General features: G+C 37.5%; 1 protein-coding gene across 2 annotated transcripts in view; it reads right to left on the bottom strand.

The window, feature by feature from the left end:
* The window catches only part of EPAS1 (endothelial PAS domain protein 1), a 115431-nt gene that overhangs the window by 20490 nt on the left and 78096 nt on the right, over positions 1-16845 (bottom strand). For both annotated transcript variants that reach the window (XM_081940767.1, XM_081940766.1), the window contains exons 4-7: positions 16199-16283; positions 12480-12598; positions 12171-12373; positions 105-211 (exon numbers count right to left, since the gene is read on the bottom strand). In XM_081940767.1, the coding sequence (XP_081796893.1) occupies positions 105-211; positions 12171-12373; positions 12480-12598; positions 16199-16283 (514 nt within the window). The remainder of the gene's footprint in view (positions 1-104; positions 212-12170; positions 12374-12479; positions 12599-16198; positions 16284-16845) is intronic.

Genomic DNA, 16845 nt, shown 5'->3' with positions numbered 1-16845 from the left:
CATAAGGGTCATAGTCTAGATGATGATGATGATGATCCTGGCTGACTAGAGTCATGTTCAACTCATGCTTCACCTAATAATTATAGTTTTTAAGGGTGACTTACAGTTTTGATGACTTTTGGTCATACTCTCAGAATCCAATGCATGATAGAATTCATATGCAGAACGGCCCAGCAGCTCCTCAGGATGATATCCAATTAATTCCGTTATCCTTTACAAAATATACATATATTAATTACATACTGAATTTAAAAGAAAAACCCTACAATAAGAAATGATTAAATACATTATACCCATAGTCTGTTCTTGCCAAATCTACAGAAGTGATCATCAAGTGCTGAATAATCCAGGTAACTGCATGTAACACACTTCTCATTTAAAACAAGAGCTGTCGGTCAGATCTGTAGTTTTAGCCTAGCATTAGTAAGGGTTCCTGAATGAGCAGAATAATTCCTGTGACTGGGTTAGATAAAGTTTTCTAGATTTGTACTGCATCTCCTATCTTCCATTCTAAGGACTTCTAGGTGACAAAAGGTGTAAGTCTCCAGAGTGTTTATGATTAGGAATTCAAATCCATACTTCAAGCTATTATCAGACACATTGCTCATGACTTTTGTCAATGGTTATACTTCTCTTTCCCTCTCCCATATCATTTTTTACTCGACCATGGTGCAAATATTGCACCTACATTAGTTACCCGTGATAAGCTTCAACCAATGTTTCCAAATTATTGCAAGTCGATTATATTACATTATCAATAAAACCTACATAATGGGATTCTATGGAGAACTTCAAAGAGATATAGAATAGAGAAATTTGCATATGATCCTAAGGAGGATCATATTTGATTCATATTTTGATTATCTCTTAATTCTAGGTAAGAAATGAAGTAACATCCATGTCTCGGGATAACAACTACAGCTCTGATTACTCTTGAAACTACTGACTGGAAGAAAGCCATGGGGTGAGGTGGAATTTAATAAAATACTGAATTAAAAATTGACTTTTGTTCCTCTTTGAGGTTCCATCACTTACACAGTGTTGACTTTTTCAGTTAGAATTTATAGCGAGGAATTAGCTCATTGTTTGTGGTATTTCCTTTACTAAAGCAAAAATTAAACAAACAAATACTAGGCAAGCTACTAACACTGAGGTTGTCCCAGATCCCCATGAGAATCATCTGGTGTACTTTATGCAATAATGCTTCCTATCCTAACATAAATTCCACAAAGATTTTCACACAGTGACTCCAATCCTTGCATCATCAATGTAGAAATCAGTACTAGACTACAAATTAGTGGTGCTGTGAAGATTGGTTCAAAAATCGCATACATAGGATTATCTTTTATTGAATATAACACGTCTCCTATATTAAAATAATTGCCATCATTAAAAACAAATGCTTTTTCTCCTCCTCGTCAACATATCAGGGTAACCTTGTTAACATTGTGTATAGTTTTGATCATATCAAAGTCAGGCACATGAATCCTATTATCTGTATTGTATAATTCGATAAACTCTTTTTAAAAAACCGTGAAATGAAAAGACTACAATGAGGTTACTCCCTCCCCTTTGAACTGCATCACTCCTGGTTGACGTTAAACTTACAAAGCCAGGAAATAAAACCTTAGAACAAATACAGCGTCTCCTCTGCCTGCAAGCACGTAGTTGCCATTATTCCTAATGACGGTAACACTGTCATTATTCTCACAAGGATTGTGATTTTTGTGCTGCCCTGAAGGAGTCTGGCTTTTCTTTTTCTTCATCTTTTCCCTCTTTTCATGCAATTAAAGGGCACTTTCATTCAGCCACTAGTTTTGCCCTCCTATTCACCACAGCAATTTTGCACCTGCAAGAGTTTTTTTTTTTTTTTACTGCTGATTTTGTGAATTGTGGTTGGTAACTGAGGAAGGAAGAAAATAGAAAGCTGACCCAGAGGAGAGTCATCATTTTGCCCAAGTGTTTGGTCACTACATTTGCTTTTCAGAAGGAGAAAAATATACCAGGGACTGTACAAAGAAGACAACCCTACTTCCCTACTGTAATTAAAGCATGGGAAATAGTGGTAGGTGCTATAATGGTGGTAGGTACTATAATGCTTGCTTCAAACAGGGAGCAGGGAAGATTCAGAGCTGGGATTCAGAAGCCAAGAACCAATAGGCAACTATGAACCCTGGAGCTTCATAGGAAACTGCAAACTCAACATTTAAGAATTCACTATAAACATATCGTTTAGTTGTCTTGCTTCCTAAGGTATAGGTTGCTGGTTGCAATGCAATGCTCTCATGGCGATTATCTCCAAAAGTCAGTGAAACAGAGAGATACTGGTTTTTGATCAATGACACAAGATTGCAAGAACATGTTAAAGAACAAAGATGGGTTACAATTTATTGTTATGTATTCATTTGGTGGTTACGGTGGAGTAGCCTGATTTTGCTATGTAATAATGCATAAATTGCCGTGGTATAATGTGTGAAATGACATGAACTAAAATAATAATAATGTATATATATATACATACATACACATACATACATACATACATACATACATACATACATACATACATAAAATAAATGGTGGATGTGGCAGTATCTGGAGACAGCAGAACAGAACAGAACAGGATAGAAAGAACTGGGAAAGATAACAAAATACGAAGACCTGAAAATAGAAATAGAATGACTATGGCAGAAGAAAACAAGTTAATACCAATAGTAATAGGTGCCTTGGGTGCAATCCCAAAATAAATGGAGCACCATTTGAACACCATCGGCCTTGACAAAGTCACCATCAGGCAATTGCAAAAGACAGCTTTATTCAGAACAACTTACACCCTGTGATGACACCTTTAATACCATCAAACATCAACATCCCCCTATCCCAAGTCTTCGGAAAGGACTTGATAGTTAAAAATGCCAAATCCAGTCTGAACATCTTGGTGACCAAGTAACAAACCATAATAATAACAATAGTTATGAGATATGTAATTTTCTCATTTCAATTCAGTTAATGCAGGAGTAAGATCCAGTAATTAGAACTTCTACGTAATATTGCTTAAGATTGCAGTTTTACTGCTATAGGCCAATTTCACTTTTATATGGCACTATTAGTATCTTGTTCTTTGCTCAACTCTGACATTGGTCATCCTAACTCCTTTTTTGGGAAATGCCAAGACACATCAATGCAGAATTAAGGCAATTACTGATTTCCCAAACATGTGCACTTTTATATGAGCAACTCTCAGGGCTATGACATACATTTAACAGTGTGTATTTTTCAAATCAGTCTATTACAGGATAGGTGGGATATTAGCATTTAAAGTGATTGTCTTTTAAAATGTTAGAATAAGTACCATTCAGGAACTTTTGAACTTCTCTAGTGCTGAAAGACAACATTATGCATTTTAGTCATTTATTATATCACTTTATTTTAACCTTATCTTTTCAACCTGCATCAAACCTCCTTCACGTGGCATTAGCCTCTGAAATACATACACCTTTAAAGCACTTCTTATAGTACATATATCCTGTGGAAATGTCACGTCAACGGGATCATATGTATTATTGGATTAGAAGATCTTTTGGACAAAGGAGGTGTTATTTCACTGCCTTTTCACCCATTCTCACTAAGACCATGTCTGCAAGATGGCAAATAGCTGTTTAGATCCTAAATGTCAGAGGACAATGGGTATGTTCTCAAAGACCAGGCAAAGTGGAAAATAGGAAAATTCTACCCCTGACTTACATTATATTGAAATATTATCCAAGGATTATGACTTCTGATAATTGGATAAACTATCCATATGCTCTTGTTAATATTCAGCTCATCTTTAAGCAGCATTAACCTTGGGGCACTACTCCTTTAATTACAAACCTGGCCTTGGATAATTTTTAGAAGTAAATATTGTAATTGGTTAATTTTATTCTACTCCCCATAAAACATGATGTACTAAAAGTGTTTCTTCTTCAGCCCTTTGACCCACCTGGAACACTCTGCTGAAGTAGCCTAACAAAGAGGTACCAGTGGAGCTTTCCCTGTATCTGAAACCTACAGAACGTTCAGAATCAATGCTTTTTAAAGCCTTAATGCATGCAGACTGCAGGCATGGAAATCACATTAGCTTGGTCCATGTGGCACAAAGCACCAGATGTGATGATAAATGGCCTGTCAATCTCGTATCATTTACTTCATCCCTTTCAAGTGGCACATGGTTCACGAACAGATAAGAGATGCAGCAACAGGCCTGAAAGAAAGTATTCAGACCTCCATGCTACTGCATGTGTGGCTCCATCTGTACTGCAGAAAATGACAGTATTGCCTCAAATTTATCTATCTCCAGAAGATGTAGTCAAATTGACACTGACCTCTCATCTTCATTTTGTACGTTTCTTAACACCCCACCCCACCTCCTCAACATCATTCATTGCCATTATGAGTCTGGAGTTGCACCAGTGTGATGTCAGTAGAAACAGAAAGGAAAATATTGCAGAAGAGTTGTTGCTTTCTGCGACAGTCCTGATTAATAAAAAGAAACGAAACCCCTACTTTTCATTGACAGCATGGAAGCAGCCAGATATATTATTAAAAAATCAGCACCTGCTTATTCCAGGTCCTTGGGAAAGATTCATTAAGTGGACAAAAATACCAATCCAGTCTAAACATCTGGCTGACTATGCAAACAACAACAACAACAAGTTGAAATTTAAATTTATATGCTGTCTGACCTCAAGTGACTGGGTGTAAAAAGCTTTAGGACTGAGAAAGTCCTGTCTGAAGCCCTAGATCGGCAAATCTTGTTGACAATAAAGTAAAAGATAGTTTTATATCACTGACTTCTTTTCTATAGGTTTGCTGTGATTTAATTCTTGCTATTTGCAACCAATACAGAGTTAGTAGAGCTGGCGGCAGCGTAAATGACAGGTGATGACATGCAGTTACTCAATTGAGTTTCATGGATGAAGATGGTTTAGTTATTTCTAATCTTAACCATGCTGACATGATATTCTTTCTCCAATTGGCTTTAATTACACAAAATGTGTACATTTTATGAAAATATTCCCTGACATATTGGAAGCTACAGTCTTGAGAGAAAGATCAACAACTAACTAATCATGTTTATGTGAGATGCTTAATTGGGTCAAAGGAGAAGGAATCAAAGTGTCATTCAAACCAGTCGCTGCTGTGGGGTTGTAGACAGTAGATTTTTAAGTAGAGTCTTAAAACTTTAATTTTAGTCCCAAATAACCTAAAAGCTGTTTCAGGCTAAATTAATTTTCCACCCATATATCTCAAAAAAACAAGAAGGTGGAGGGAATTCTCCAATCCAGCTGCTGAAACAGTCCTTAGAGGAAGTCTGAAAAATAGGCTTCTCTAAATTATTATGTTAATTATTAAATGTATTTAATAATTTATTTAAATACATAAAGTTATTCAATAATTCATTAAATGACTAGGTCAATTATTAAATTATTAAAAATGGGCTTCATAAATTATTAGGAAGGCAGGTCCACGTTGATTGACAGTCATACTTTAGAGTCACAGGGGAAACTCCTCATCATCAATTACCTGATTCTTTTAAAACCAAGGACTTAATTGGGGACCTTTTTTGTGCAAAGCAGATGCTTTAGCACTGAGACATGGGTTCTCCTCTGATTTATTTTGTTGGGTCATAAGCAAGGTCAACTCAACCTAATTGCTTTTGCAACCTAAATGGTTGTTTCCTTATTAGAAGATCTTGCTTATTTTTATGCCCTTGATTCAGATTGACTTCAGCTCTATCAAGCCTACTGTAACATAATGGCTATGTAATCTACAAGAACCAAACAGGATTATTGAAAATTAGGAAGCCAAAAGTACATTAATTGCAAAATAAGATATGCAGTTAAGTGTCAGCCTTTGGGGTCAGGAAACAGATACCACAAAAAATTACTGGAACTCTTCTATTACATACTATTATAACAGAATCTTGATAGCCTGACAGCTTTCCCTTCACTTTTATACCAAAAACAGTCAAGGCATGGCAACCATTAATTTTTTTTGCCACTTTCTTGTTTGCTTGGATTAAGCTCATGTTTTACTAATTGTCACATATTCTCCAAAGAGAATTCCGTGCTTCTCTAGATTTGGCATTGGTTAATTCCTATGACAGCATAAAGTACATTTTCAGGATGCTGACAATTACTATCTCAAGTCTTGAACCATTCCAATCAAAATTACATATGCCTGTTGCCCAATCCTAAAGGCATCTACCTAAACCTTCTTACAAATCCAGACTTTCTAACTTAACAGAATACTGCCTACCAGTCAGTTATAGTTGTCTAGAAATTGAACTTTTGTAAAATTTTGAAAAAAAAAATGAAAATGAGATTTGACATGGTGGGAGAAAGATAGAATGAAAAATGGGGCAGATCTGCCAAAAGGATGTAGAGAAAAACTTGCCAGTAAAAAAAGTCCCAAGTGAACCTTTAGGATAGGTAACTTGTCCTGTGCTTCCTAGTGCAGACAGACAAAGAAAATGTACACCAAGAGAACATAAGAGGAAAGTAGGGAAACACACTTCTTTCTTCATTACCCTTAAGAAAATGAAGACCATGCTTACAATGGCCACTTGCGTCAAGAGGTTAGAAAGCATTTCAGAAGGCCTCTGGCAAGCTTTCTTAACCTTGAACTCACAAAGGGTCCTGAGCAGAAGGGAGCATTGTTATCTTACTATCAGCTGTTGCAAACCAATATAAAATAAGTAAACAACATAACAGAAAGAACAGAAAAGCTTACTCTCATACTGAAATGCTAAATGATATACAACAAAATAAAATCCAAGGGGAGAAATTATTCAAGAATTAATATTTTGTTTTCAAACTTCAGGCTTGAGGGCCTGCTTTTTTCTACCTTGACTCCACAAACCATCCATTGAAATCCACAGTAAATAGCATTTGCCTACAGTTACAAAGTCCAGGAATTTGGTTGCTGTCAGAATAAAAATTACAGTCCCTTTGCAGCAAGGTCTGCTTTTGTTGACTTCAACCATTTTAGCCATATTTATTAAGGATAGGTGAGTACAAAATCAATTTTATAACTGCAAACATTGATAAGGAAAGCAAATAAACAAAACCCTGCTGTCCATGCAAATCAACATTAGATCCAGATTAATTTTATGCCAAGCCCAGATTTAGGTAAAATCTTTAAAATGTGGATTGTATCTGCATAGTCTTAGGCAGGCAGCAAAACCACAGGACATGATAAATCTTAAGGGCAGTTCATGAAAATTTATGGCATAAGATATTTCTCTACTTAAAGGAAAATCAGAAAATAGCCTTTTACTTCACAACAACATCTGTTGCCTTGAGATCAGTCCATCTATTTTTTTAAAAAATATGAAAACCCCTTAACAAAGTAGACTCTTGAAAATGCTGTTCAGTATTTAACACCTGGAGCAGTGACCAAACAGGGTACACAGGTTATCGGATTACAATGCTGGTGAGATATTTAAGGTATTATTTCTTAATTTGCAACTATGCATATAAAATAATGTGTTTTTATATGTGACTTTAACTACTTGTTCTTTTTTCTTTTTGGTAACCTACAAGAAAGCCAAAATGTCTTAAACTCATGCATTAGTTGCAAAACATCAGCAAGGATCTGACATATTTCACTGAAGAATAAGATTCATTTCTGTGAGGTTATGTTTTTACAAATGAATGTAATTGAACGCATATCTATGAATGTAAAAAGTCCAGGACTAGATCAACTGCATTCAGGAGTACTGAAAGAGCCTGCCAATTGCTCAATAAAGGGAACAAAATGCTAATAACATGTAACTCTAGATACAAAAGGGCAACTAAGAAGGGACAGGACTGAAGCTTCAGTTAGATAGAAAGAGGTTCAGGGAAAATCTAGTTATTTTGAATGAATTTAAGCTTCTAGTGCCAGATGAACTGCGTCAAAGGGTACTGTTGAAAGTCTTGTTGAAAGTCTATCTAAATGTATAATCCTCCCATAACAATTGTATGCATAACTGTATGTATAATCGTCCCATAACAATTGGAGAGCTAGAACATTTCCAGATGATTGAAGGGCAGCAGAAGTTGTTCTCGGTCTTGAAAGAAATAGCAAATGCAGAAAAGTATGGCTTCTGGAAATCTAGCCAATCTTTTTACCCACAATAATTATAGTTTCTTCTGTGTAAGAAAGAAGTGCTGCTTCTGTGCATGCATGTGCACTTTGACCTCAGAGCTTAATTACAAGAGGTTCCTATGCGCTGCCTCCATGTGATGGTCTAATCAGGATAGGTGCATAATTTCATGTTGTTCCTGGGTCTCGTATGTATGTATGTATGTATGTATGTATGTATGTATGTATGTATGTATGTATATAAAACATTTATTTAGCTACCCATCTTATATTGAAATTTGGGTGGGTCCCAATCAGCAATAAAAACAATGTCAATAACAAAACAGCACAATACCATGCTACATTTATTTAAACCAGAAACATTAAAAACCTGGCATCAAAGTTAAACTGACATACAGTCCCTCACTAAATCCTCAAATCCTCTCACCCAGTGCTTGCAAGGAAAGCCAGATCTAAGAAGACTGAGAGGGTAGAGGGTTGCTCAACCTCTATAGCAGTGTTTCTCAAACTTGGCGACTTTAAGTCCTGTGGACTTCAACTCCCAGAATCCCCCAGCCAGCTGGCTGGGGAATTCTGGGAGTTGAAGTCCACAGGACTTAAAGTCGCCAAGTTTGAGAAACACTGCTCTATAGGGTTGCCATGGGAAAGACATGCTTCCTAGCTCCCATAAGGTGACAATGTTTAAAGGAAGGGACTAGGAGCATGCCCATTCTTATCCAATCTGGTAGATGTCCTTAGAGAAAAACAATCCCATAGAGAACCTGGCCCTGTACCATATAGGACTGATAATAGTGGTAACATGATAGTAGTGTTCCAATATTTGAGGAGCTGCCACAGAGAGGAGGGATTCAAGCTATTTTCCAAAGGACCTGAAGGCCAGACAAGGAATAATGGATGGAAACTGATCAAGGAGAGATTCAATTTAGAAATAAAGATAGGTTTTCTGACTGAGAACAATTAACCAATGGAACAGCTTGCCTTCAGAAGCTGTGGAAGCTACATCTATGGAAGCTTTCAAAAACAGACTGGATTGCCACCTCTGTCTGGAAAGCCAAAAACCCAGAATCACTCTGTCTTTCTATGGCTGAGTTGAAGCCAGTTTCTCTCCATCTAGTTTTACAGCCTCCAGGTACAGCTTCCAGCATTGCCACAGTATTATCTGTCCAGCTAGGAGTGGAACTATATAAGTAGGTATAATCAGGCATTTATCAGCTATCTTATCTTGAAAACGTACTTTACTAAATCAAGTAATGAATAGAAATATTTCTTTCCCCAAAGTTAAGCTTCATTTTCTGACACCCAAATGATCATTATGAAAGGACCATCATTCTTTAAACATAAAGCAACAGAACAAGTGTTGAGTGTATTTATAGCTAACCTGCAACTGAATTATTGGCAGCAAGTGGTCTTTATTAAAAGAGAACTTTGAGTTTAAGATATTATTTTATTTATAAATTAATATCTACCAATGAAACTTATTTTTTACAGTATGAGGAATCTCTGCATTTGTGCAAGGATGGAAAGTAGTAGTTCACAAAGTTACCTCCACTGAGAGAGGAAAGACAGATCTTTTTCATACACCAAATATATCACTTTTTTTCAAAGAAGTAAGAATTGATTATATTGTTGTTCAAATTAGTTTTATACAGTCACAGAAATTGTGTACATCACTTAATTCTCGGTTAGGTGTTTCAAATCTTTTTTTCTATCATTGGGCCACAATTTTCATCACTTTACTTGAATTTCAGTATTATAATTCTCACAGATCGTAAAATCTGGAAAGGGTTACACAATCTGCTTTTTCAAGTCCTATTTAGGCCGCTTAGCTATGAAGGAATTAATGGCCTATTCATTTCTCTCTCAGTCTAACTTCCCCCACAGGGTTGTTGTAGGGAAATAGGAGGAGGAAAGTATGTCGGATACATTCACTGCCTTATTTGTAAAAATAAGAAAGGTGCAAAATGAATGAATGAATGAATATCAACCAACTTGAAATGTCCTAAAAAGTTATCTATGTAGAAAGACTGAAATCTCAAAGAGGGGAAATGGTACCATATTTGAGCTGTAGAATCCATGGCAGGGAAGTCATGGACCTAATTCCCAACAGCCAATTTACTATACTTACAATTATCATACTCTTATACACAGGATATACCCATGTTTCCTCCAAAATAAGGCCTGGTTTTATTTTCTTTTGAGCCCCAAAATAAGCACTAAAGCTTGTTTTCAGGGGATGTCTATTTTTTTCCATACTTTAACAATACATGGGAGGCCCACATTTCTGCTTGCTTGCGCTAGGGCAGGAGGCCATGTGGTGCATCAGTACCACTGCCATGAGGTGGGTGGTGGTGGAGTTGCCCCATGTGCCTCCACTGGCTTACCTCAGGGCTTCCACAGCCAGGCCAGTCACACCCCAACAACAGCCTCGCCTTGTGGCTGCATCACCAACACGCGACTCAGTCTCCTGTTCTATTGTGGCCATGAGCAAGGACAAGAAGTGGGCCAGCAGCCATGTGGGCTGCTGCTGCTGCCATCATGAGGCAGGTGTCAGGGTGTGCATGGTCTGGCTGTGGGGGTCCTGAGGTAAGCCAGTGTGGGGTGCCTCCTTGGCAAGCTTCCCACTCACCAATTGATGTTATAAATGGATATTATAGGCAAGTAGGCAGTTTCAAGATGCCTATAAAACTCTCTGGCTTAATTTTACCTGCATGTAACAGTAGCTTAGGCTTTGTGACATTTGGCACTATGGTATATGTGAAAGCTATAATTACTTGAAGAACCATCATAAAACCATTGCTCAGATTTTTGAGGAAAAGAAGCTGAGGATAGCCAACTTGTACCTGATGCTCTGAGACATTCAAAATACTGATGGGATACAACTCCTATATATCATTGGATGACAGGTGGTCATGAGACAGGTGGCAAATAAATTTTATAAATAAATACAATAAGAAAATAAGAAATCTATATGGTCCTAATCTGAATATTAGGCCAAATGAGGTATACTAAAATGCATTTTTTGTATTTAAAATTCTATATGGGAAGGTACTGTTGATGAGATTGTTCCATTAAAAAATAATCTTCTTTATTAGAGAACAAGTTTTTGTTTTTGATTTTAGCATTTTGGATATGTAGTGAACAACATACATCCTTCTCTGTAAAATGAAGGGGTGAGATCCATTCTCCCTAGATGATTAAACCAAACTTAAGGAAACATTCAGAAACAGAATAATAATAATAATTTAATAATAATAATTTTATTTGATTAGCCGCAACCCTCTCCCGAAGGACTCGGGGCGGCGTACAATCAAAATGGAAAAAAATACACATAAGACAAATATATATACAAAAAGAACAGAGACATATACATATGTGCATGGAGGAGAGTTGACTTATAAGTGAAAGACAGTTAAAAACACAATTTAAAATCCCCTTAAATAAAATCACTAAATTAAAAAACCCATCAGGAGCGATACGAAGTTATGGTTGAGCCAGGCCAGCTATTTGGAAAAGGTGGGTCTTGAGCTTGACACGGAAGGAGCGGAGGTCAGTAGTGGTCCTAATATCCGGGGGGAGGTCATTCCACAGGGCTGGGCCCGCCACAGAGAAGGCTCTGCTCCTAGGCGCCGCCCCATGGCACTGTCTGGTGGACGGCACCTGGAGAAGTCCCTCTCTGTGCGAGCGGATGGGTCGTAGGGATGTATGGAATGAAAATATAGTTGGCTGTACCAGTTCAGATTATAGGAGAGAGATAATGATTTTGAATGTTTTCCCTTTGGATACATTCAAATTTTAAAAAATAACATGACGAGAAGAAAAGTTTAATACAGATCAACCTCCACAGTACTACTTTCAATTTGCAAGAATATAATTCTCCCACTAAAAGGCTCTGATTGATCCAGTGTAATATGCTAGAATTCTGCCATGTTCTCATTGCGCTGCATTTATGCTTATTTTAAGAGTTTTAAAAATTTGACAGTCATATTAGAAATAGGCTAGGCTGTTTATGTTTCTGAAGAAAAAAGAAATTATCGTTTTACCTGTCATCACAGTAAGTAAATTTCATGTCCATGCTATGACGGCTCAGGAAAGTCTTGCTGTCCAGTGGAATATCAGTATTGGAAGGATGCTGAATGGGCTCACACATCAGAACAAGGCAGGATAAGAGTGGCTCTTTAAAACCACACAGAGCATGTGGAGGACAGGTATTATAGACCTTAATTTGTCCGGTGCAGTGCAAAACCTGAAATGTAAACATTGTTTGTTTGTTTGTATAATTATATTATTATAACATTGAACAATAGGGGGAAAATTGGACTGCACTTTTCAACCATTGTTACTAAAGTTACCTTCCATGTGGCAGATTTGAGGTTTACAGTTCTGCCCCTGTTAGTAACAGTGCATTTCATTCTCATGAAGAAGTCACGTTCCAGGGACATCTCTTTATTTTTTTTCCCACAACCTGGACCTAAGAAAAAGAAAAAAAACCCTAATTATATTACCTCTGGAAACATATATCCACTCACTTTCTGGCAGAATTTCCAAGGTTTAAATCTTTACTTTGGATCTCATCTTACAAGATGATTGAATGTTGCAGGATAAACTAGTTATTGCTTTATTAATAATCAGATTTTAATGAGCAGACAGCTCAGGTTTAAGGAAATCATCACTTTTATTATATAAAAAAAGTTAGCTTCACTATTTCGTTACTATAACTCTGCTACCTTTCTGAGTGATTATTAACTAAATAAGGTTACCATTGTCCCAGAATAGTTTTCTGTTCTGTTGGTTACATTCCAAAGCCTTTATTACTCATAAGGATCCATAGTTTCCTGACTCTCTAGATCACTGTTTCTCAACCTGGATAACTTTAAGATGTGTCAGCATTACTTGTCCTTTGAAACTGCTCCCAAAGAGAAAGCAAAGAAAAGTGGATTGTTTGTTGCACTCTCTCAAAGGGGAGAAGCTGGGACTTCTTTCTGTATGTGGCTCTTCTGAACTTTGATTATTGGAATTATTTCTTGGAGTATCTCTCTCTTGGAACTGTAAAGAGTTTCCCTGCTTTTGTTTGCCTCTTGAGACCAGCTCGGCTGTGGAATCCCCGGACACCATTTTCCCTGGAAAGGATTTGCATCTCTGAACTTAGTAAATGGCTTCAAGGAAACCACCGACAGGCAAGGATCCCTCAGCTCCCTCATCTGCTGCCCCCAGCCCCACAATGCAACAGTCCAAGATCACCTCATTGCTGCAGAAAGGAGGGGCTGGAGAGGATACAAAAGAATTATCTGTTACGGAAATGTTTAAAGAACTTATGAGGGGGCAGAATGAAATGAGAAAAGAAATGGCAGAGGTTAAAGAAGAGCTCAGAGAGGTTAAAGAACATATTGCTGGAAATAAACAGAGAATTTTGGTGTGGAGGAGGGAGCGGCGGAGCTGGGGGAGGAGGTTAAACCAATACGCAAGGGAAACGCAGATGTAGAAAATTTTCTGACAAAAATAGAATTTGAAAGAATGTCCTTTTTTCTTAGATTTCAGAACCTGCCAGAGGAAGAAAACGAAGATCTTAAAGAGATTATGAGTACAATTTTAGCAGATTATATTAAGGGAGATAAGAAACAATTATGGTGGGATATGGATCTAGCATATAGGATAAACTCAGCATATGCCAGAAGTCATAACGTTCCAAGAGAGGTACATGTTAAATTTGTCAGGAGATCCACAAGGGATGAGGTGCTTGCGACCCAAAGTGAGAGACCATTGAACTACAAAGAGGAACAGATCATCAAACAGATCCCAAAAAAAGTAAGAGAGAGAAGGAGGAAAAAAATTATACAACATGGGGGTCTGGTTTAGATGGCTGTTACCAGAGGGGATGATGGTCTTCTGGGAGGGAAATAGGATCAGAATTAATACAATTCAAGAGGCGGAAGCCTTTATTAAAAAGAATCTTTCCCCCCCAGAGGAGGAATTTAGTGGGAGTAGAGAAAAGGACAGCAAGACGCAAGATAAGGAGGGGGGAGGGGCGTTGAGGCCCCTCCAGGGGGCAGGGAAGAAGAAGCAATATCGAAAAGGCTTAGATCACAAAAATGAATGTATTTGGAATAATTGTAATTGTTGATATTACAGAAAGTAACAAAGAAAAATAGTAGAGCACATGTTTGATAATATTGGTTAAATTTGTTCTGATGCTTTCTTTTATATTTTATTTTTAAGATTGTTAAGTTTGTGAGTTTCTTGGAGGGATTTTCGCCACCAGTATGGAAGCTGCAAAATTTTTTTTGTACACCCTTATACCCTTCCCTATATATTTTAAAATCAATAAAAATTTTGCAATATAAAAAAAGATGTGTGAACATTGACTCCCAGAATTCCCCATATAGCTAGCTGGGGAATTCTGGGAGTTGAAGGCCACAAACCTTAAACTTGTCTAGGTTGAGAAATACTGCTCTAGATTTCCTCTCAGATGGGTAGCGGATGTTATAATAAGCTCCCTCACCCAATACTATTTTCTGCAGAAGGAACTAACTACTCTAATCAGGGGGAAAAAAACCCAGAAAAACCATGTGACATCTTAAAGGCTAACACATTTAATATGGTATGTAATTATACATGCAATGTTTCAATAGATATGGTTAAAACAAATAAAAATAAATAATATTCCACAAATGTATTACCGCCTATAAACTGATTTAATTATTTAACTAGGTTTGTTCTGACAGATTTTAGCAAAATATCTTCCTTTCCATCCAATTTCCAACTTCCCAGTTTCCATAACATAGACGCTGCTATTGTCCTCATATGCTAAGGAGAAGTGGGGAATGTAAAGGTCAATCTAGTTTCCCCCTCTTCCTCAGTATCAGTTCTTTCTGACTAATCTATGTACAGACAGAATTAAAGAAAGGGATGGGTAGATTGCACTTGACTTTGGTCCCCTACCCTTCCATCAAATGTCACAACTGGCATGAAAGCATCTTTCAGCTATTATCCTTACTATGGGATAAAATATAAGTTTGATGGATGGCTAGTCTGGTGGGTTTAATCTAGCATGTCTATGAAGTACAGTATGTCCATCAAAATATACTCAATATTTTGCACAAGCATTTTCCATGGGTGAATCTAAAAGAAGTGACAAACAACTAAAGAGATATGGGAAATAGGGAGGGAAGGAGTATTCTGGTGGTGCTACATCTATGCTCTAGGAGCCTGAATAACAGGTGAAGGTTGATAGCAATGAAGGTGAGAAGTGGTGATGGGGAGGACTGCACAGCCCTTCTCCACCACTGTCCATAAGTATTGGATTGGAGCAACAATTGTTAGGAAGGGGCACTGGATAGCCATATCTCCTTTTCAGTACAGCTGTTACTGGATATCCTATTCATTTTCACCAGGAACATGGCTTTCAAAATGCTTTCAGAAGAATCCTGGATAACAGCTGGCTGGTAATGGGGCTACTATACCATCACCAAGACATCTCTGTTGCAGGGGTGGGTTCTGGCCAGCATTACTGCCAGTTTGCTCATGTGCGTGCTTTGCTGATGGTGCCGACCAGGGAACTGGTCTGGGGGTATGGCAGGCCTGGGTCACTGCCGATTCCAGTCACCCTGGCCAACAAACCAGTACCAGTTTGGCCCAACCGCTCTGAACCAGTAGGAACCCACCACTGCTCTGTTGCTTACAACACAGACAGACCTCTACACAATTTGGCTGCTATAATTCAAAATTCTTCTCAATACAATCAGCTACTATTTGAGTTGGTCCATCTTTTCAAGCAAGGTCCCCCAAGCTAGAGATCAGCCCAGAAACTTGTTAGGTAAAGGGGGATCATCCCAATTTAGAAAGGCTAGATTCTCCTGATATTCCTGTATCGACCTAGAGGAAAGAACTAGAGGGATACAAGGATGAGGATATGCCCACACTAGCACAAAGTAACAATTGGGAGTCCCTGACTACACCACCAGGGATCATTTGTCCACAAATAATGTGTACATGTAATGCAACTCTGAAAACTCATTCTCAGGGTTATAATAAATCCTCCAGGGGATCAAGTACATTTAAAAACATTACTTACCATTTTTCAAGCTTAGATTTTCCCGAATTTCTTCATGATCGCATGGGTGAGTGAAATCAAAAATGCTGTGGCCGGTCAATTCCACCTAGAAAAATGGAGAAAACAAACAAACCAAGAATGGTATTTCTATCTTGTTGGCAGAAAAGACAGAATAAAATCAACTGAGAAAAAGTGAAGAAATAAAAAAAAATACAAAATGTATTTACCTGTACAATGAGTGAAATAGATAAGACAGAGAGATGGATGAAAATTTCATCTATCCTCAAATACACAAAAACCATATGAGAGAATGTGATAAAAGCAACATGTTAAAGATGGACAGCTCCATGTAGAACATATTGCAGTAATCCACATGTGCAATGATAAAAGTATGGATGACCAAGAAAAGGGATTCCTAGGATAGGAAACATTTACCACTGCATAAATACAACCTCATATCTTTTCTTGGCAGGCCTTAATGAATCAGGAGGGAGATGGTTCTAATAAGCATGTAAACAGACGGATAGTTATGAGGATCCTATCAATTTCCTTAAGAGTCACAGGATCAAAAGCTTTGCAGGTAACTGCCACTGTTTCATCTGACTTGGAGAAATCAGTGCTGAGAATTCTGATCAAACAAGTTGAATAATTAACCACTTGAGTGTTCT

Source organism: Natrix helvetica (assembly GCF_964273705.1).
Source record: "Natrix helvetica genome assembly, chromosome: 2".
NCBI classification, from domain to species: domain Eukaryota; kingdom Metazoa; phylum Chordata; class Lepidosauria; order Squamata; family Natricidae; genus Natrix; species Natrix helvetica.
This window is presented reverse-complemented; position numbering and strand designations above follow the sequence as displayed.